This window comes from Vombatus ursinus, unplaced genomic scaffold (assembly GCF_900497805.2).
Source record: "Vombatus ursinus unplaced genomic scaffold, bare-nosed wombat genome assembly UNPS02007284.1, whole genome shotgun sequence".
In the NCBI taxonomy this organism is placed as follows: domain Eukaryota; kingdom Metazoa; phylum Chordata; class Mammalia; order Diprotodontia; family Vombatidae; genus Vombatus; species Vombatus ursinus.
Genome location: NW_020947062.1, coordinates 9,550,541 through 9,569,636, shown reverse-complemented (window position 1 = coordinate 9,569,636; position 19,096 = coordinate 9,550,541). Strand labels below are relative to the sequence as shown.

Here is a 19,096-nt window from a genome sequence, read left to right as displayed (position 1 = left end):
AGAATTAATTATAAAAATGCAAACTGGGGGCAGAAAGGTTTTAATATTTGCACCCTTAGCCAAGGAAATTCTTGATAGTAGACTCTGTATAAAGATAAAGGCTGGACTGTGATTTCCCTAGCATAGGGACCTTTAGGGACTTCCCATAATGCAGGGCAAGACTTTTATTCTTAGAGAGGTGACTGGCAAAAAGATGAAATGACTTGCCCTGGGTCACATAGCCTGTCTATGTCAGAGGCAGGATTTTGAATCCAGGTGTTTCTACCTTCAAGGCCAGCTTCCTATCCACTATGCCAAGCTGCCTCTCTTGACAGAGCGTGGTCACAAAATCATTACCACAGGACCCAGGTAACTAGGTCATAATTACAAGAGCTACCATCTACTTGGATAAAAACCCAGAACTTGCTAACTGATGGCAAGATTAACAAATGGTCAAGAGGACCTTCTGTTTCTTAGACGGATCCTATAGGTTAGTTTTTAGAGTTGCAACATTTAGCTCTAGATATTTAAGACCTATACAGTATTCCTCCCACCTCTCAACACCGCCCAGTTCTACACAGTCATGCCCACCCAGCAGGTCATTATTTTTACAGGCCTATGATAAATACCTATTTTCAAAACTGGGTATTAGCATATCAGATTATGAACAGCAGAATACCAGTACATTTTCCGTTATGTCTTATTACTCCCTTCTCTTCAAAATGGCATTCATTACCCAAAGGAAGAAACAGTTCAGAGTCCTACTCACATAAATGGCTACTGAAAAAGTTACCTTTTTAACTTTTTCTAATAGTGTCAGAATGAATTTCAGCTAGCTAATAAAGGAAGAATATTTAATAATAAAAATGTGAAAGAGCGCAATTTACATTGGGTGGAAGACTGAGGCGCTCTCCATTTGGCAAAGTCAGTAGTTTATTGTCATCTAGTACAGAGTTCAAGTTCTCAACCCACTCAGGATCAACATCTCCGTCAAAGATGATCCACTGGCGTTTCTGCAGCTCACCTCTTACATTATCGATGATTCTGAATTCAAAGAAAAATTTAAATAAAAATCTGATGAAGAAAGAATTGCAAAAAGGTTTTTCCTACTCTCCCCCAGGAGTAAGGTATTAGTGAAATTGTAGTCATAAAAGGTCTATAACATTTAACAGTAAGTTGCTTCACTTTTCTGAGCTTATTTCCTTAGCTGTAAAATGGGGATAATGTTCTACCTGGGTGATTATATCTAACAAGGTAATTATACAAACCGTGAGCATCTGTTGTTGCTGCTGTTACCGCTACTATTTTAATGCATGACCACACTTTAGTGCAAGAAACAAGGTTAAGTTCATTAACCTTGAATACAGACTCTATCTACGAAAACATAGGTTAAAACAACTTACTTTCTGAGAACATGTGTGAACAACCCGTCTGTCCATTCTCGAGTATTTGGATCCAGGGTACCATAAAGATGATCCTTGCTAATTGCTTTGGGATCAATGATGTGTGCTACCCCTTCCACACCTTCTAATCTTTCCAGTGCTTTCAGGAGAACCCTCCACGCCATACTCTTTCCACTTCCTGAAGGCCCTACCATCATCAAACCATGATTTATTTGGGTAATCTGATAGAGCTGAAGAACCTACAAAACAAATACAAAACCACACACTTTAATATTTGGGATATTCAAAAGAAATCTACTGGGATTCATCCCTTTTGTATGGCCATTGTGTGCTAAAAATTTGGCCCTGTGAGCTTTACAAATAAATTTACAGAAATACATTCAAGAAAGGTTTAACATAATCCATGGAAGACTGTTCCGTAAGAGTTAAGGGAAATTAGGAATATTTATAGTACGTGGTTCTTCTTGTAACAGAGAATAATTATTAATCTTTTCCACAAAATATCACTCAGTGCTAGTGTCCAAGGCAGAATAGTGAACTAGACGGACCACAAGGTTACCTTTGTATTGCATTTCTTACACATTTACATGGTGATGATGCAAATAGTGAAGCTTTTCTAAATCTATACAAAAATGCCCAGCATGGGATAAAATGAAAATAAAATAAAAAATAACAGCGTGGGTAGTGTGTGTGTGTGTGTGTGTGTGTGTGTGTGTGTGTGTGTGTACATACTATATAAATATAACTTTTGAGATACCTTTTCAACCCACATTCCACCAACTTCTTCTCCATCACCATAGGTCAAGTACATTTCCTGACAAACTTTCTTGAGCTCTTCTCGTAGTGCTGTCATCTCACCACGATGATACTGGACCCCAGGAAATACGTCAGAGAGAAGACTGAAGAGCAAAGGAATATCTTCTGCTACAAGCTTTGGTACCATTGTTTCACAGACACTCTGAATTAGAATCTAAGTAAAAATAACAGATGACAAGTTTCAGAAGGAGGGAAAAAAAAACAATCCTCATCTACCATAATCCTCCATATCTACCAGCTAAAAATTCAGATTACCTTGAATTCCACAGCTTCTCTAGTTTGTCTGGTTTAAGAGTTAGGTGAAGACACTTAACTCAATTTCATCAATTCAATTTAACTTAAAGTACCTACTAAAGGCAATATATGCCCTAAAGCATTTACCAGAGAAACAAAAAATAATGCCTGCTCTAAATAAAATTAATCTAGCAGGGGAATCTAGACATGTATACAATAATAAAGGTAAGCTATAATAAGTGAAATGGAGTAGAAAGTGGAGTGGCTAAAGAATTCAGGTGGAAGAATATACACAGAAGGCAGAAGGCTAGTGACATTAAAGATGGAAAGCCCTTCAAGCAAAAGGACCAGCGCTAACCAAAAAAAAAAAAAAAAAAAAAAAGTCAATGAAAATGAAAGGAGTGCATATACCATGTTCAGGAAACACTGAACAAACAAATTTGACTACAATGCTAAACTCTACTCTAAGAGTCTGCACTTTATTCAGTCATCTGAATGGGGAGCCGTGAAAGGCTAGACTGTTGGAGATTCGGTGTTTTTTTAAACTGAGTACAGGATTGGCACTGTGCTTTAGAAAAATCAACCCTTCATAAATGTTGAAGAGAGGATAGATAAGGGAAAAGACAACAGAGGTAGGGAAATCTACATACAAGCCTACTGTAATAATACAGACAAATGGGAGAATAAATTGTAAAACATAGGCTCCTCACAGTCAATTCAACAGTTATCAAGTTTAAACTGGGGCCAGTACATGAAGGCTTGATGGAAGGGATAGCATTTGACTTAGACTTTAATTTATGGGTAGAAAATAGAAAGGGAGATCTGGATTAGAATGAGGGTAAAAGATACCTATATTGACCCCAGTCTAGTTTGGAAATAAAGGTGAGTGGTACAAGAGAAGGCTGGGATTCCTTCTTGGGCTGGGACCAAAGCATTGAGGGTGTTGAATACCAGGTAACATAGACTGGACTTTCACCTGCAGGAAATTAGGAGCTACTTCTGATGTTGTATTAGTCTGAAGACAATCAAAGCTATGACTGGGGAAAAGCAACCTGGAAGAAAACCAGGGAGGATGGAATGAGAGCAAGAGACGAGCAGAAACATTAGGCAAGAAACTACAAGAGTAAAAGCAAGATGTAATGAGATAAATTTTTTAAAATAAGGACAATAATAACATCTAACAAGGGGTTTTGAGGATCAAATGAGCCAATGGCTACAAAGGGCTCTGCAAACCTTAGAGTGTTGGATAGCACTTTGTCAATTATTATTGCTGTTCTGATTATGAGGGCACGAACCAGGGTGGAAGCATTAAGAATGGAGAAAAGAAAAATGACTGATGGGACATAAAGACTATGCTGATTAGAAGTGACAAAGCAAAGAGTTCAATGTAACAGTGAGTTTTTGAGCTCAACTGTTCTGAATGGATGATGGTAAAGATGGCGGTATCACTAACAGAAAGAGTGAGGTCAGGATGAATAAAGAGCTTTTATTTTAGGGACAAAAACAAAAGAATTTCATTTTGGAGGTGCTGGGGCTACAGAACATTCAGAAAGAGATGTATAACAGGCAACTGGAGTAGAGTCTGGGGTTTAATAAGAGAGGCTGAGCTACAGAAAAGTACTATGAGAGTGCATGAAATCATGAAAGGAGACAATATAGAAAAACAAAAAAAGAGATGAAGACTGAGAAAATAACCCTGAGTAACACATCACATAAGTCAAGACAAATGCTTAAATGATATTGTCAGTATCTCTATAAGAACTGAATAAATATTTGTACATACCTCTTGCTCTGGTAGATTTTCAGCAATTTCCCCTTCATCAACTACTTCACCACGTTCTTCCTTTTCTCTTTTGATCTTCTGAATTCTCTCCCTCTTCACATTACCTGCACTTACCAAAACACTCTTTAAAGCTCGAAGACCAAAATCATAATGACTTTGAGAGGAAAGCTGTTCATCACATAGTCTAAAAAGTGGGGAAAAAATTTCTCTTTTAACTAAACAGATTATTTTAAGCACTGAGTTAAAAAAAAATGCCAGCCATGATAATTACAAATAAAAAAATTTTAAGTTGAAAATGTAAAAAAAAAAAAAAAAACACAACACAAAAAACAAACACTTTTGTCTGACAGAGTGATTGTGAATGACTGTTACTCACTTAAAGAATGGTACAATCTTGTTGGCAAGTACTTCAGCAGTGCGAAAGCCTTGGGAATACAACATGACCTGGGCGATCAATTGGCGATCTGGCTTCGTCATTGCCAAGCTTCGGAATAACTTCTTTAAATTGTCTGGAAGATTTGATCTGCCCGCGTAGCCAGGATTCATGGTGATGAAGATAGCCATATCAGGGCTCACTTTGACTTGTTTGTTCAACAATTCACAAGTAATGGGTGCAGAAGCTAAAATTTAACATTAAAACTTAATTTTTTCAGTAGATTCCTAGAAAAAAGACCCCTCTTCAGTAGTTTCTTAAATCCAAAGCATGAAATCCCCAAAGAAAAGTTAAACTTCAAACAGTAACAGGAATGGGATAATTCTGACGGGGCCCCTTCCCTCCCAATGCTCTCCTGTATCTGTGCCTTCACTTCTCATTCCCTACGCTGTGATGGCATCCTCATGCCCTTACTGCTGCCACATCTGTATGGTAAAACCCCACCCAAACTTCCAGTTCAAATATCACCTTTTCCACAAATCCTTCCTTGACCTCCCCAGTCAGAAATGATCTTTCCCTCCCTTCCTCTAACCTTACTTAACACACTGTATTTTGCTTATGAATTTCTCAGTATACTGCACACACTGTATGCAGCTGACATGTTGATTCACATTGCTAAACATTTTTTCACCTTTAAATCTTTGCTATTATAAGAGATGGTTCACTACACAGTGAGTAGAGGAGTGGGAGAAGGATAGATGAAAAAAGCAAATGTGACATTAAGAACAAGATATGCCCATTTTTGAAAGATTAAAAAATAGAAAAGATGGGCTTGGCCTACTTGAAGTCAAACACACCGAGAGTGGTAAGAGACCAAAAAACAGACACAAGAACCCAGAGAGCAGCATGGTCTGGGGCCCTTTAGTATTGGGAGGCAAATATTCTTAGTTTCTTCAATAGATGCTGCCTGCATCACTGATATATAAACGATGGCCATAAATCATCACTGAAAGGCTAAATTATCACAAACAAACCTCTCCTTATATATAGACACGTGAGTATGCATACATATATAGATACATATGTATTTATTTTATATTTACGTTATTTATTTAAGGGAAAAAGGAATCGGACCATAACAAATTCTTACTCTTATCATAGTTTGGATTCGAATGTTCTCGCAGGGCCTCCTGAATGCACTGAACCTGCTGGGACACAGCCGAGAGCATGCGCTCCTCTAGTCTGTTGAACTCATCAAAGCAGCCCCAAGCACCCACTTGGCAAAGTCCCACAAAGATACGCCCCATTGCCTAAAAAAAGGGAAAGAATCATTGGAGTAGCAAAAAAGTGCATGTTCCCGGATTCCCTTTCTTTGCACCTTTGTAAAACTTCACCGACTACCATGCAAGTATTTTTTCGCTTAATTTTGAAAATGTCTTCTAAAACTGAATCAGCTAAAAACATTATTCCAAACCCTTGATATCCTTAAGCTATAGTTGCTTAGCCTTTCTGAAACGTGATTTTTTTGAAACCTCCAAGCTCTACAATTGTCCAATACTCAAAGCATTTATTTAGCACCTGCTCTAGGCAAAGTCCTGGGTGCTGAGGATACAGACAAAAGGAGTCACCTCTCTAACTTCAGGGAGCTTCCATTCTAAAGTTATGCTGACCGGGCATTTATAATAGGGCATTTATTAAGTCGAAAGAGGCAAGAAAATCTCAGAGCCTGGGGCCAATTCCAAGTATGTATGTCACATCCGTTGATAATTTCTAAAATTATGCCTAATGACTATCAAGGTGCAACATGCAGCAGACACACTCTATCTTTCTCATGAAATCAGGTCTTAGCATAATCTAATAACATTAAATCTCCCAAATGAAATGCTACAGGCATCAAACTGTAGTTACATCATACAAAAAAATGTCTTTTACCTGGAAATCAAATGTTTCATCACAGTTAAAAACAAGAACAAATCGCCCGAGCTGGTGTCCAAGAGCTTTGACAGATTCCGTTTTGCCAGTGCCAGCAGGACCTAACATTTGAAGAGAGACATGGTTAGGGACCCGACACAGATTGCTGCCACAACATCCTTCACCAATTTTCATGAAATGCTGAAATATTTCTGCACTGGAGTGTGTGTGAGTGAGTCTCAGCTTCAACAGCTAAGTGACTGAGAGCAAGTCGCTTCCCTTTCCTAAGTCTATTTCCTCCTTTGTACAAGTAGGCAGCAGAGAGCTATGAGGAATGTGCTTTGTGAACCTTAAAATACCACCTATACATGAAGATATACTCATCACTATAACACTGATACACAATTATAACAACTCACCAAATGGAGATCCTCCAAGTCTTGCCTCCAAGGCTTGTGTCATTGTCAAATAGCAGCGGTCAGTAAGTGGAGTTTGGACCAATTTATCTTGAACACCAAGGTACTCAAAACCATAGTTAAACTTGGCATTAGCCATTTGAATAGACAGCTGTTGCAACACATCAGTCTGCTTAGGATCAAAGTAGAATCTCATCTGGCTAAGCCATTCAAAGGATTTAGAGTTGTCAATCTTGCTTTTAAGTAGGGATCTTGTAACATCTCTCTGATGAACTAACTCTGTAATCTATAGGAAGAGAGTAGATTAAGAAAACAATTTATCAGTAACTAAAACAATACAATGTGTTATTTACATTTGGGGGGGATGAGTTAGTCTTAATTTAAGTACTATTGCAAAGACATGTAGATTATTTCAACAGGAAGGGCTACTTACTACTAAATTTTATGACAGGGTGGCACATTGGACAGAGCTTTGGGCCTGGAGTCTGGAAGAGGAGTTCAAATTTGACCTCAGACATTTAATTAGCTGGGCAAGTCACTTAATTTCTATTTGCCTCCGTTTCCTCATCTGTAAAATGGTAATAATAGTACCTACCTCTAGGGTTGTTGTGAGGATATAAAGAGGTAATATTTGTAAAGCACTTTGCAAACCCTGAAGTGCTATATAAATGCTAGTTATTATTATTATTAAGAATTTTCTATTAAAGATGCAAAACAGTAATTTCTATAAAAGGGCTATCAACCTACCTGTTAACTTTTAGTTCTGGTAAATATCCCACAATTATGTCCCATATCCGAGATAAGCTAAGCCAGGGGTGGGTCCCTTTGACTGAATCCAAACTTCACAGAACACAAATCCCCTTTGTTCTGTGAAGTTTGGATTCAGTCAAAAGGCCAAACTTGAGGACCTAGAGGGCCTTGAGGTCAAAGGTTCCCCACCCCCGGGTTAAGTCCTAGCAAGTTATTCTCTAAGTATGCACACCCCCTTTGCTTTCTTCTGACTAAAGAAATCCTTCCCAACAACTCTCAGTCCCTCTAAATACCACTGCAGAACAAGTAGCCTAAAATTCCTTCATTCAGTAAACATTTATTAAACTCCTACAATGTGCATAAGCACTGTGCTACAGCACAGAAAAAACAGTAAATTTAAATAAGACAAGGTCCCTCCCTTCAAAGAGCTTAGTGACTGAGGAAATAGACAGAGATAGTATAATAAACGTGACATGACATGTGGATTAGACTTGCTAAACAAAGTGTTGTGAGAGGCCTAAAGGAGAGTTACTATTGACCAGGAAAATGAGATAAGGATTGATGAAGGTGATATTTAAGCTGAACTTTAAAGGATGGGAAGGACTTCACCAAGAGCACTTCCCAGAACTCATATACTCCTCCAACACAGCATCTACCTTTCACTTGGCTCAGACCTCAATTTTTACTGTGGATGGCCTACAAACTTTCCTTCTTGGGTCCCCCACCTTTTAAAATTACAATTACGAACGCTTTTCAGGTTTGTTTTCTTTACAGTCATGACTTCAAATGTACAATCAGGGCACAACACTCACCAAATGTTCCAATTTCCTTCTGCGTAATGGGGGCTGTTCCATTAGCACTGAGTCTGCTAGAACATTCAAGGTGACCTCAACATTGCTCAGCACCGACTGCAAAGGAGCTGTTGACTCACCGCCCTCGCCTCCAATGGTGGTCAGTGCAGATTCTACATTTTCAGACCAGGCTATCTGGGCTGACAAAACAACAAGCTGGGCCTGAAAAACAATTAGTTGTAAAGGATAAGTTTTCAAAACCAGTAAATACAGCTCTCCTTAGAGATACATATTTAAACAAATTTGCAATTCGAGTTACCTGGTACTTGTCAATCCAAGTGATATAGGTGTTAGGATCAATTGAAGTTGCCTTGCCAAAGATTTCTACTTCTGTAACAGACTCCGCAAGAAGTTTAGCTAGGGTGACTCTCATTTCTTTTTCCACCAGTGTGAGCCATTCATTGATTTTGGGATGTTCTGTGATTGACACAGGAGTTTTGAACATGACCTGAAATAATTAAATTTAAAAACTCAGACCTGCAGAAATTTGAAATATTATTTCCCATACCACAAAACTGAACTTCTGGCTACCTCTTCTCCTTCACGTGACGAAATTCCCAAGACGATGGAGTTATCTTCATTTAAAATGATGCTGGAAACCCCAGCAAACATTTTTTTGAAGTGTTTCTGCAATTTTGCCACATTCTTGCTGTTTCCAATTATCTCAAGCAAATCTTCATCCCCAACAAAGTAAAACCTAGTAAAGACAAAGTACTTATTTTAAGCTGCTCAAGTCACATTATAGTATAAATACACAGAGACTCAATTTATGGTTAAATTTTAAGCATATTATCCTGACAGACTAGACCAAGAGTAGTGAATCTCAAGCCAGAACTGGAGTCAGTCTAGGCCTAATTTCTTTTAACCGCTAGCAAGTTTTCTAAAATTAGCATCTGTATCTCTTTTTTTCTTTTTCCCTTTTCTTTTTCAATACAAGAGATGACATTAAGAAATGAGCAAAGGTGATGTAAAAACAAAATTAAAATTAAGTAAAATGCAGTTATTGACTAACCCTAATCCTGGTATTAATAGTAACAAATACACATATATAGAAGGTTCCCCGAGTAAGAAGAATTTAGATTACAGAATGTTAGGCCATCCACTTAACTTCAGAACTCTTTTAGAAATTACCAGAGATAGGCCTAAGTTGCCTGGAGCTGGTGATAGGTAGCAAGTTGGCAGGATTGGTGAGTGTATTAAGGGCTAGAACAGGAGTGGGGAACCTGAGGCCTCGAGACCACATGTGGACCTTTAGGTCCTCAAGTGTGGCCCTTTGACTGAATCCAAACTTCACAGAACTAATGCTTTTATTAAACTGTGAAGTTTAGAATCAGTCAAAGGGCTACACTTGAGGACCTAGAAGGCCACTTGTGACCTCAAGGCTGCAGGGTCCCCACTCCTGGGCTAGAAATAGATAGTCACAGAGCACTCATCGTTTCTCAAAAAAAGCCAGTACCTCTTCAGTAGGAACTAGAAGAACCTGAAGCTAAAAATGCTGACCTCTCCTCTGCTCACCTCATCCCCATCCCCCACCCCACCACTTTCTCCTTTACTTAATTTTAAAAGCGGGAAAATTAAGCAATGTTTAAGTTTTTAAAAATTAGCTTTAAAGATCAAAGTTCGCTCTAAGTTGCGTTGCAGCTTTTTACTTATGCTTTCCCGCTGACTGCATTTTTCTGTGGATCAAGAGTCCCATTAAAATCAGTCCACAATAACAGAATGCTTGTCAGACGCAGTCACTCTATCAGTTGCTTTAGTTTAACCGTTACTTTCCTTGCTACAAGGAAGGGTTCCATTCTAGGAATGTAGAGGGGTAAGGGAAGGAAGAGAGAATGTGCACACGTGTACAGAAATGACAGATATAAAGCCAAAAGATATTAATAAGACAGTTTAAAATGTAAATTAAGTCCCCACCCTGGGTATGCACCAACTGACACTCAAAACAGAAAGAGGCTTCTACAGACTGTCTGATCCACTGCTCGCCCTCCCCCCACTGCCTCAGGCAGGTAAATAACTAAACTACTCAGGAGAGACACAGACGAATCTTCCTTTTCTTAAGTATTTTCAGAAAGACTGAGATATACCTAAAGTATATCTGGCCACATTATGATATCAATATAACATTAACGTTCTTCAATAGAATGCTGATATTTTATCAAATCAAAAAAATGTTGTTTATGTTCAACCTGTCCTATTTTAGGTAGATTTCTTCTTGGCTGGTCTTTTGCAGACATTAAAATGAAAAACTCAAACCTAATTTCTTAATTTTAATTGCAGTTAAAACATTTTTCCATTCTAGAAAATTTATATATGCTGCTCAGTTATCCCTCTTGTGCTAATACCTTTAATGAAAAAAGAAATGTGTAACTGCCACCCATAAAAGTAAACATATATCTTTCCTCTATTACTCTATCAAGACTTATAATTTTGGCATAGAATAAAAAGCTATCCCACTACCCAATGCCCATGTTGTACACAGTTAAGCTCCTTTGAGGAAGGAGTCTCTACTATCCACTCATGGGGTAGTCCTTGCCTTGAACCGTACTAGGCTTTGTTTGAAAGATTTCCCTGAAGTTTATCCTGAAATAGGTACAGAATCAGAGGGAAATTAATCCTTTGGTGGGGAGGTGTCACTTCCCCAGGATCAAATTGGTCTGTGTGAGCCCAAAGTCCTTTGGGATTAGGATGCCTGGGTCAGGGGTGATATCTTGTGGATTTATTCAGGATGTCAGGGGTTGATTTACAATTAAGCATTTACCCCAAATGCTTAATTCTTGGTCAGGAGCCCTACATATCTTTGGGGCCCATCTCAGTTTGTGGGTTTGTTTTTTTTTTTTGAGGTAGCCTACTTTCTCTAGCTTAAGGTAAAACTGGATCTTCGCATGGTTGCCCTATGTGTTGCAAGGATTCACTGAGGAACTTTATAGGTTGTCCTATGTGTTTTAAGGACCCAATGGAGGAATTTCCCTACAAGAGAGTTTAGGTTCTTACTTGAGGGTAACTTCCAATGGAGCCCACATCCCAGATCCCTGTTGAGAGAGCCCCATGTGCCTTGGGAGCATAACTGGTCTAGGCTTTTCCTTCGAGGGGAAAGATTTTGTTTTTTCCCTTTGCCCTTTATCTATTTCTTGGTGTTGTTAGATGTCAGTTTTATTTTAAATTTTATTCCTTTCTATTTTGGGGAAGGTTAGAACAGGCCCTTATAAGAACCAAGACATGTGAAAGTAACCTATGAGAACTTTGTAAAATATCTGTTAAATTTATGTAATGAAATATTCGGAGATGAATGTAATCTCTAGGCCCACCAGCATAGTAGGGCTATGCTCTCACAAAAGACTGACAATTTGGGGAGTGCCTAAGAACTGTTCTGCATAGATTTTGTTGGGACTCAGGACATGGCATGAGAGAGACTAATAAAAACTATGGCATGTGGATCTTACTGAGATTTAGTGCAAGGCAATTAAGAGGATAGTGCTTTGTCCTTTCCAGATCCCCACAGAACCAACAAGAATTAGGGATATGGACCAACATGACGAAAAGCACCCTAGTCTGATCTGCTGGGACAACAAGTATTTAACTGGGTAAAGAGTAGGGTAGGGATGACCAGAACACCTGATCAGTCTGAGTCCCTCAGCCAAAGCAAAGCAACTTGATAAGAGGGTGTGGTTATTTCTTGGAAAGGGATATCCCATGGAGCTAGCCACATGCCCAGACTGCTTGATAAAAAGATAACTGATTTAGCCCAGGGGTCAAAGGCTGCCTCTTATTGGAGAACTAGCCTCCCCATAATCTAGAACACTGAGTTGTGGCCCACCCAATCCTTTTGCATTTCTTATTATTACAACTTGAATTCAGATGCATAATGTATGGAGAGCTGGTCTCAGAGCCAGGGAGACTTGGGTTGTAATCACTTTAACCTCTCAGTGCTCCAGGCCAGTGGAGTCAAACTTGCTCCCTGCATACTGACCACCTACATTTTACTGTATTTTTATTTGTTTTGTTAAACATTTCCCAAATATATTTTAGTCTAGTTCTGACTTTTTGCTAGTGCCAAGTTTGACACCCCTGCTCTAGGCAACTAAGACGAAGGCAACTAAGAGAAAATGCCAAACTACACTAGTGGAAGTTTCCCGTCCAAAGACCTCACAGGTCTGCTTCTTCCCCATCACTCTCCTGCTCAGACTTCTATAATGTTTCTCTCTGCTCACAGACTTCAGGCAGACAGTATAGCAGCATTAACCTTATTTTGTAAATGGAAAAACGGGCTCAGAGAGATTAAATGGCTGATTACGGTCAAAGTAGAGCCCAAAGTCAGGCCTAGGTTTCCTGACTCTGCATTTCACCAGATTGTTTCCTATTATCTTCTATTAAGCAACTGCTCAAGAGTTTAATGAAGTTAACAGGAAAATCTGAAGTTATTAGTTAATATTACTGGCTGTAATTGAGAATTAATCAGCAGTTAGTAGCATTCAATTAGCAAATTAAATCAAACAACATGTGGTACAGAAAATGGCAAACAAACTCACTAGATGACTATCAATAAAAGGTGATACAAAGCTGAAATTAAACAATATTTCAACACTTGTCAAAATTAAATACCTTGGGAAGGATGATCTCTCTCTTTCCAGGTATTCTCCTAATGCTTTCTGGATCTTTCCAAGCAAGTCTGCCAGCCTCTCCAAAGACCTTTGCACACCCTGGATATTCAGAACATCCATAACAAGGGGGGATTTTGATACCTTTTTCATTAGCGCCAAAAACTCTGTACTGATGCTAAAAATGCAATGAAATTGTGAATTAGGTTTTTTAATAACAAAAGCTTAAAGTGTAGTCAAGGATAACTATTTCTATTTATTCTCACTTTGGGGGTTTATAATTTCAAGACACACCTTTGGAACCTTTGGGTTTCCACTGGCAGAAGGTGCTTAATATCAGCACTGCCTGTAAAGATGCCTTCAAGGTAAACCCATCGTCTCTGAACATCAATCCACACATCAAAGAGAGCCATAATCCGATTGAGCTTGTCTTCCCAGCTCAAAGCATCCTCTTCAAAAACCTGATTGTAAAAAAGTAGCAAAAATTAATGGCTAACCTTTAGAATCCTATCTACTTTCACATCTAGTGGTGTCTCTGATAGTTACACGGTAATTTAGAATTCATTTTAAAGTGTCAAAGTTCCACTCACTCATTATTCCAGACTCAAATCTAATAAGCCTCTAATCAATTCAAAACAAATGAAGATCAATGGGTATGTGAAAACGTGGCCAGTGAAATAATATAATTGGGTCACAATGATAATATACCTTGTAATACGGAGATAACTTCATGGCAGAGACACTGTTGATGTGTTCTTTGACCTTATTGAAGAGGTCATCCCACCCACGAATCAGGCGACACTTGTTCTGGTAGTTGACCAAATCTAATTCATAGGTATTCCATACTTCTCTAATCTGAATTTAGGGGAGAAAGGTATATCATTATTTGGGCATTCAGTATCATGAGTATTAAGAGTTAGGAAGATTTAAGAAGATATAATTGTCTGGTGACATTTGTTAGAAAATGTTGAAATCACGCCTCCCTCCACTATCCCCAACAGAGGATATATTCAGGATATATTGAATATTTCTAACCTCACTTATAATTCACCATGTCACTCAGTTGCCAGAGGCTTAATGTTACATTTAATAGCGTTTTGTGTCTTTTTACAAAGTATTGTATATACATTACCTCATAATTCTAGCTATTCCGTAAGACGGTTAGTACAAATGTTCCCCCATCTTACAGATGAGGAAACAAGCCCCAAGAGATTGCAATTTGCCTAGGGTCCGTATCCACTATGTGGGAGACCAAATTTTAAGCCAGGACTTCTGGCTCCACGTCCGCAGCCCCACATTGTCATCATACTGAACAGAAACCCTCCAATTTTAATATTTACCTGTTTCAAAAATTCTTCCAAAGCCATTTCCCCTTGTGCTACAAGGAGGACATCTTTGACAACTGCTTCATTTTTCTGCAGGTCAACATCCCAGATCTGGCCAAGGGTTAACTCAGAAACAACCCAATTAACATGAAGTCTCTTCATCAATTGCTTCCAATGCCGATCTTTAAGTGCCTCTGATTTCAGTTCAATCACCAACATGTTGATCTATGGTGACAATAAATTTACCCATGAACATAAGCTTCTAACACAATTTACTGTAACTGAGAAAATTAAGGTGTTACCTACCTTCATGTAGCCCTTCAGAAGCCTCTGGACAAATTCATAGGAAGCATACTGACGTAAACGGGCAGGGAAATTTTTGAGCTGGTTCAGAAGAGCATCTAAATTTTGTCGAAGCTGAAAGAAAAAAAGTCAAGTTGCTATTTAGTTAGCCAATCAACAGGCTCCTTTATGTAGTAAAGGTGAAGTGATTCTCCCTAGAACTTTTACACAGTAGTTATAACTGAATTCTCAGTTTTAAATTAGATTTAATAAGTATCCACATGACCAAATCTGGTCTATGGAAAGTAAATTATTTTTTGTTAACATTAAATATCCATCTTTACAAAGTCCTTAAAGTCTTAGGTTGAATCTGCTGCACAAAATTCCACAGGAATACACAGTTAAAAGAAACACACCTTTCGAGGTTGTACTGAAACCCACGGTTGCTCCTTCATTTGGTCAATTTGCTCCCAGACTTTAGAAAGTTCAGACCAAACACCTTTGAGGTCCTGTAACTCTTCCAAAGCTACCTATTAAGAAGAAAGCAATTCTGTTTAAGGGACAGAAAATAAAAATCTCTCCACAGTTTATGCTGATAAATTACATAAGTTCATACCTGTACACGTTCTTCGCTGCCACTGAGCAGGCCTGTGTCTGTGAGCTCCAAAGCTTCTTTGGCCTTGGCGCATTTCTCACGGTCATCCTTCAGCCTCCCAAACTTCCCTTCGTAGATCGTAAGTGCCTGGAGAGCCTCCTCTGGACGAAGGTTGCCCTAAAACAAGCCATGCCAAAGTGAAAATAAGCGTAATGCTGAGGCTCAGCGTGGAAAAAGTTAATATTTGTTGCTTAGAAGTTTGAGTAGCTGCAAATACAACCAATCATTTTAAATCGTGCTCCTGCAGGTGAGAAAAAGTCCAGATAGACTTTACTTTACTCTTAACAAACATCTATTTGTAAGAGCCTACTTGTGCAAGATAAAAAACTTATTTAAAACACAATACCTGACATCATGAAGCTTATCATTCAAGTGGGAGGGATATGGCACACACACATATATTTACAAATAGTAAGAATACAAAATATATGAGTGGGTTCAACAAAGTGCCATGTGAAGTCCAGGGGATGTAGAGGGGAAAAAAAAAATCAGGCAAGTTTCCCTGGAGTTAAGTGGCATTTAAACTGGCCTTCCTTTGAGGCAGCGCACAGAAGCAGGAAAAAGTTAGGAGACTGACCTTGAGCACTCAGATGACGTGTTTTCTGGATAAGGTAGAATAAATCAAATTACAAAAATTTAAATAAAAGATTATCCAGGAATGATGGGCTATTTCAAATGTCCTTTTAAATTTTTAAATTTGGGGGACTTATGACAAAGTCCGCTGTACACAAGGATTATTAAGTAAAGTATTAGAGGGAATGAGATGAAGAATAATTTTTCTTGCCTGAAATAACATTTTTAGATTGTAATGACTATATCTACTCTATACACTTCCCTTCCATCTTTTTGAAATGACTGTGTAAGATTAATAAAAACATTCCCATTTTTCCCAATGAAGCAAGTCAAAACTTTTAATTCAAAATGTAAATCTTAAAAATCCCCAAACAGCAAGGTAAAATATTTTTAAACTCATGTCCAGGATGGCACAGAATTATAGACATCCATGACCACACCTTCTGCTAACTCTCTCCACCACCACCCCACCGAGTCATATGGAAACTGTAGTTCTTACTTCAGTCTCTCATCCACTATAACGTCACATTACCCAGCCTGGGAGGCTTCTTTTACCACTAGATCCTGATACTACTGCTATCAAGCCTCTGATCAGCTGGTACTCAAATACACAGTACTTCCCCAGTCCTATGAGTAGTAAATGTCTACCACCTCCTCTTTAACTTCCTGTGGTTGAATGGCTACCTGCTGAAACTAAAAATCTCCTTTCCGTAGTAGGTTTCTAGGTACTCTCACCCTTACCCTTTCTGGGTCTCTATTTCCCCCTGCCTTTTCATTCCAGTGTGCCCTCTGAAATACCAATTCCATTGTCAACAACTCCCCTTCATACTGGTCTCTGTGCCTGCTGGCCCTCATGGCAACTTGGTTATCCTTGGATGCCTCATCCTTTGCCACCTTCTCTAGGGCTGGCCACTCTCCACTGCCCAACACCACTTCCCTCTGCCACTTACCATGCAACATCCTTCTCCTTTCAGGTTCAATCTACCCAGTTATATCACTCTATCTAGATCCTTGCTACCATCTTCTGATCATGCCTTTCTGAAGGAGTTTGTACCAGGTGCACAATCCTCTTCATTTTTTGCATTTATCTTAGGGATTTCAGTATTTGGGTTGGCATCCTTTCAAACACTCTGGACTTCCAGTTCATCAAACCCCTTTGATCTTTGATCTCAGGCACCAACATGGATAGTCATATCTTAGACTTTATCATCTAAACTTTAAGCTACCTAACCTCTATGATTTTGAAGTCTGAAATTCCTTTCTCTGATCGTAAACTCATGTTTTCTCTCCTTCACTCTTCACAGAATACTTTGTCCTGTCCATCCTTCCTTTTTCTCCCAATTCATCATTCCTCTTCTTGCCTGACATTTTCCTGCGGACACTCCAAAGCTAGCAAGTTTAACACTGAACTGCCTTTCCTTCTGCCTCATTAATGCCTTGGCCAATCCTCTTCAGCTCTTGGTCACTTGCTTGGTATACGTGGATGCACTGCATCCAAGCTCCTGAAAGAAACAGTCACAAAGCCGTACCGACTGGCTTTGCTTCCTAATCTCATCTGGGTTCTCAGTGCTGCAACACAGCTTTTTCATTCTTCTCCAGTTGATTATCATAGTACTTGAAGTAATTACTATAAATATTCTCCTTTCTCCTCAGTCCTTTAACACGTCTCCCAAACCCCCACCAGCAAATGACTTCACCTCCTAGAATAATGAAAGTCATTTCTTACGGCATTTTTGATCTCCATAATTCTATGTCTGAAAACATTTCTACCACATCATTATCTAATTTTTCCTCCTTTGCTATAGGCTCAGAGGATGAAATGCCTTTTCTCTTTGCCAAGGTTAATCATTCCACATATATCCTTGATCACAGACCTTTCTCTTCTCCTCAAACTTGCCCCATATCAAGTATGTCTCTTCCACTACTGGCTCTTTCTTCACTGTCCACCAGCATACTCACTACCTACTCCCTTTCCTTAAAAAATACTCCCTTACACTCCATGCCCCACAGATTTGTCATTTCTACATCTACATCTTTTATCTCTCTCTCTCTTTTTTTTTTTGTTGAGGCAATTGGGGTTTAAGTAACTAGGCTAGGGTCACACGGCTAGTATCAACTGTCTGAGGCCAGATTTGAACTCAGGTCCTCCTGACTCCAGGGCCGGTGCTCTATCCACTGTACCACCTAGCTGCCCCTCTTATATCTCTTCTTTCCTCAATCACAGTCATCACCCCAAGCCCAGGTCCTCTTTACCTCTTACTTAAGACAAATTAGATAGTTCATTATTATAGTAATAATTTCACATAATAAACACTAAACAAATGGTTTTTCATTCATTCACTGATCTTAATTGGTGTCCATTCCTCAAATCTCTGCTCTCTCCAATTCATCCTTCATAGTTGCCAACGTGATCTTCCTAAAATATAGGCCTGACCATGTAACTTATTCAAACTCTAGTGGTTCCCTATTACCTCTAGGACCAAAACCAAACTCCAGTTTGGCATAGAAAGCCCTTCATAACAACCTGGTCTTGGCCAACCTTTCTTACTTTGCTATGTATATTACTCCTTGCCATGTACTCTTGGTCCAGGCAAACTGGCCTTGCTGTGCTTCACACTTACCATTCCAACTCCCAACTCAATACACCTTTGCGTAGACTGTGCTTTCACTTTCCCCCTGGAAAATATCTTCTCCTCAACCAGAGTTATTAGAATCTTTAATTAATTAATAATAAATCTTTAATATTAAACCTCTTAAAACCCTTATTTTCTTTTAAAACTCATCTCGAGCATCATCTCCTCCTCCAGGAAGTTTTCCTGATCCCTTTGACTGACAGTGCACTCTACCCACCCCCCAATCTTCTATTTACTTTGCATATATTTGTAGATGTACATGTCATTTCTCCCCATAGACTGAGAGGGCGAGGACTGTTTGTCACTTTTGTCTTTGCTCTATTAAGCACTTAATATATGCTTGTTGACTCGTTGCCAACAGACTAGGGCCTAGCACAGTGCTTTGCACATAATCAGGCAGCTAGGTGGCACAGTGGATAGAGTGTCAGGCCTGGAATCAGGAAGACTCAAATTCAAATCTGGCCTCAGACACTTACAAGCTGTGTTACCCTGAGCAAATCACTTAACCCTGTTTGCC

General features: G+C 39.0%; 1 protein-coding gene across 1 annotated transcript in view; it reads right to left on the bottom strand.

The window, feature by feature from the left end:
* Nucleotides 1-19,096, bottom strand: part of DYNC1H1 (dynein cytoplasmic 1 heavy chain 1) — a 98,169-nt gene that overhangs the window by 45,048 nt on the left and 34,025 nt on the right. Inside the window, exons 17-34 of the mRNA XM_027849135.1 lie at nt 15,335-15,490; nt 15,135-15,248; nt 14,743-14,853; nt 14,452-14,661; nt 13,820-13,966; nt 13,406-13,572; nt 13,116-13,289; nt 9,048-9,213; nt 8,776-8,964; nt 8,478-8,678; nt 6,919-7,201; nt 6,521-6,621; nt 5,739-5,898; nt 4,592-4,835; nt 4,216-4,399; nt 2,140-2,352; nt 1,383-1,621; nt 867-1,023 (exon numbers count right to left, since the gene is read on the bottom strand). Of these exons, the coding sequence (XP_027704936.1) occupies nt 867-1,023; nt 1,383-1,621; nt 2,140-2,352; nt 4,216-4,399; nt 4,592-4,835; nt 5,739-5,898; nt 6,521-6,621; nt 6,919-7,201; nt 8,478-8,678; nt 8,776-8,964; nt 9,048-9,213; nt 13,116-13,289; nt 13,406-13,572; nt 13,820-13,966; nt 14,452-14,661; nt 14,743-14,853; nt 15,135-15,248; nt 15,335-15,490 (3,216 nt within the window). The remainder of the gene's footprint in view (nt 1-866; nt 1,024-1,382; nt 1,622-2,139; nt 2,353-4,215; nt 4,400-4,591; nt 4,836-5,738; nt 5,899-6,520; nt 6,622-6,918; nt 7,202-8,477; nt 8,679-8,775; nt 8,965-9,047; nt 9,214-13,115; nt 13,290-13,405; nt 13,573-13,819; nt 13,967-14,451; nt 14,662-14,742; nt 14,854-15,134; nt 15,249-15,334; nt 15,491-19,096) is intronic.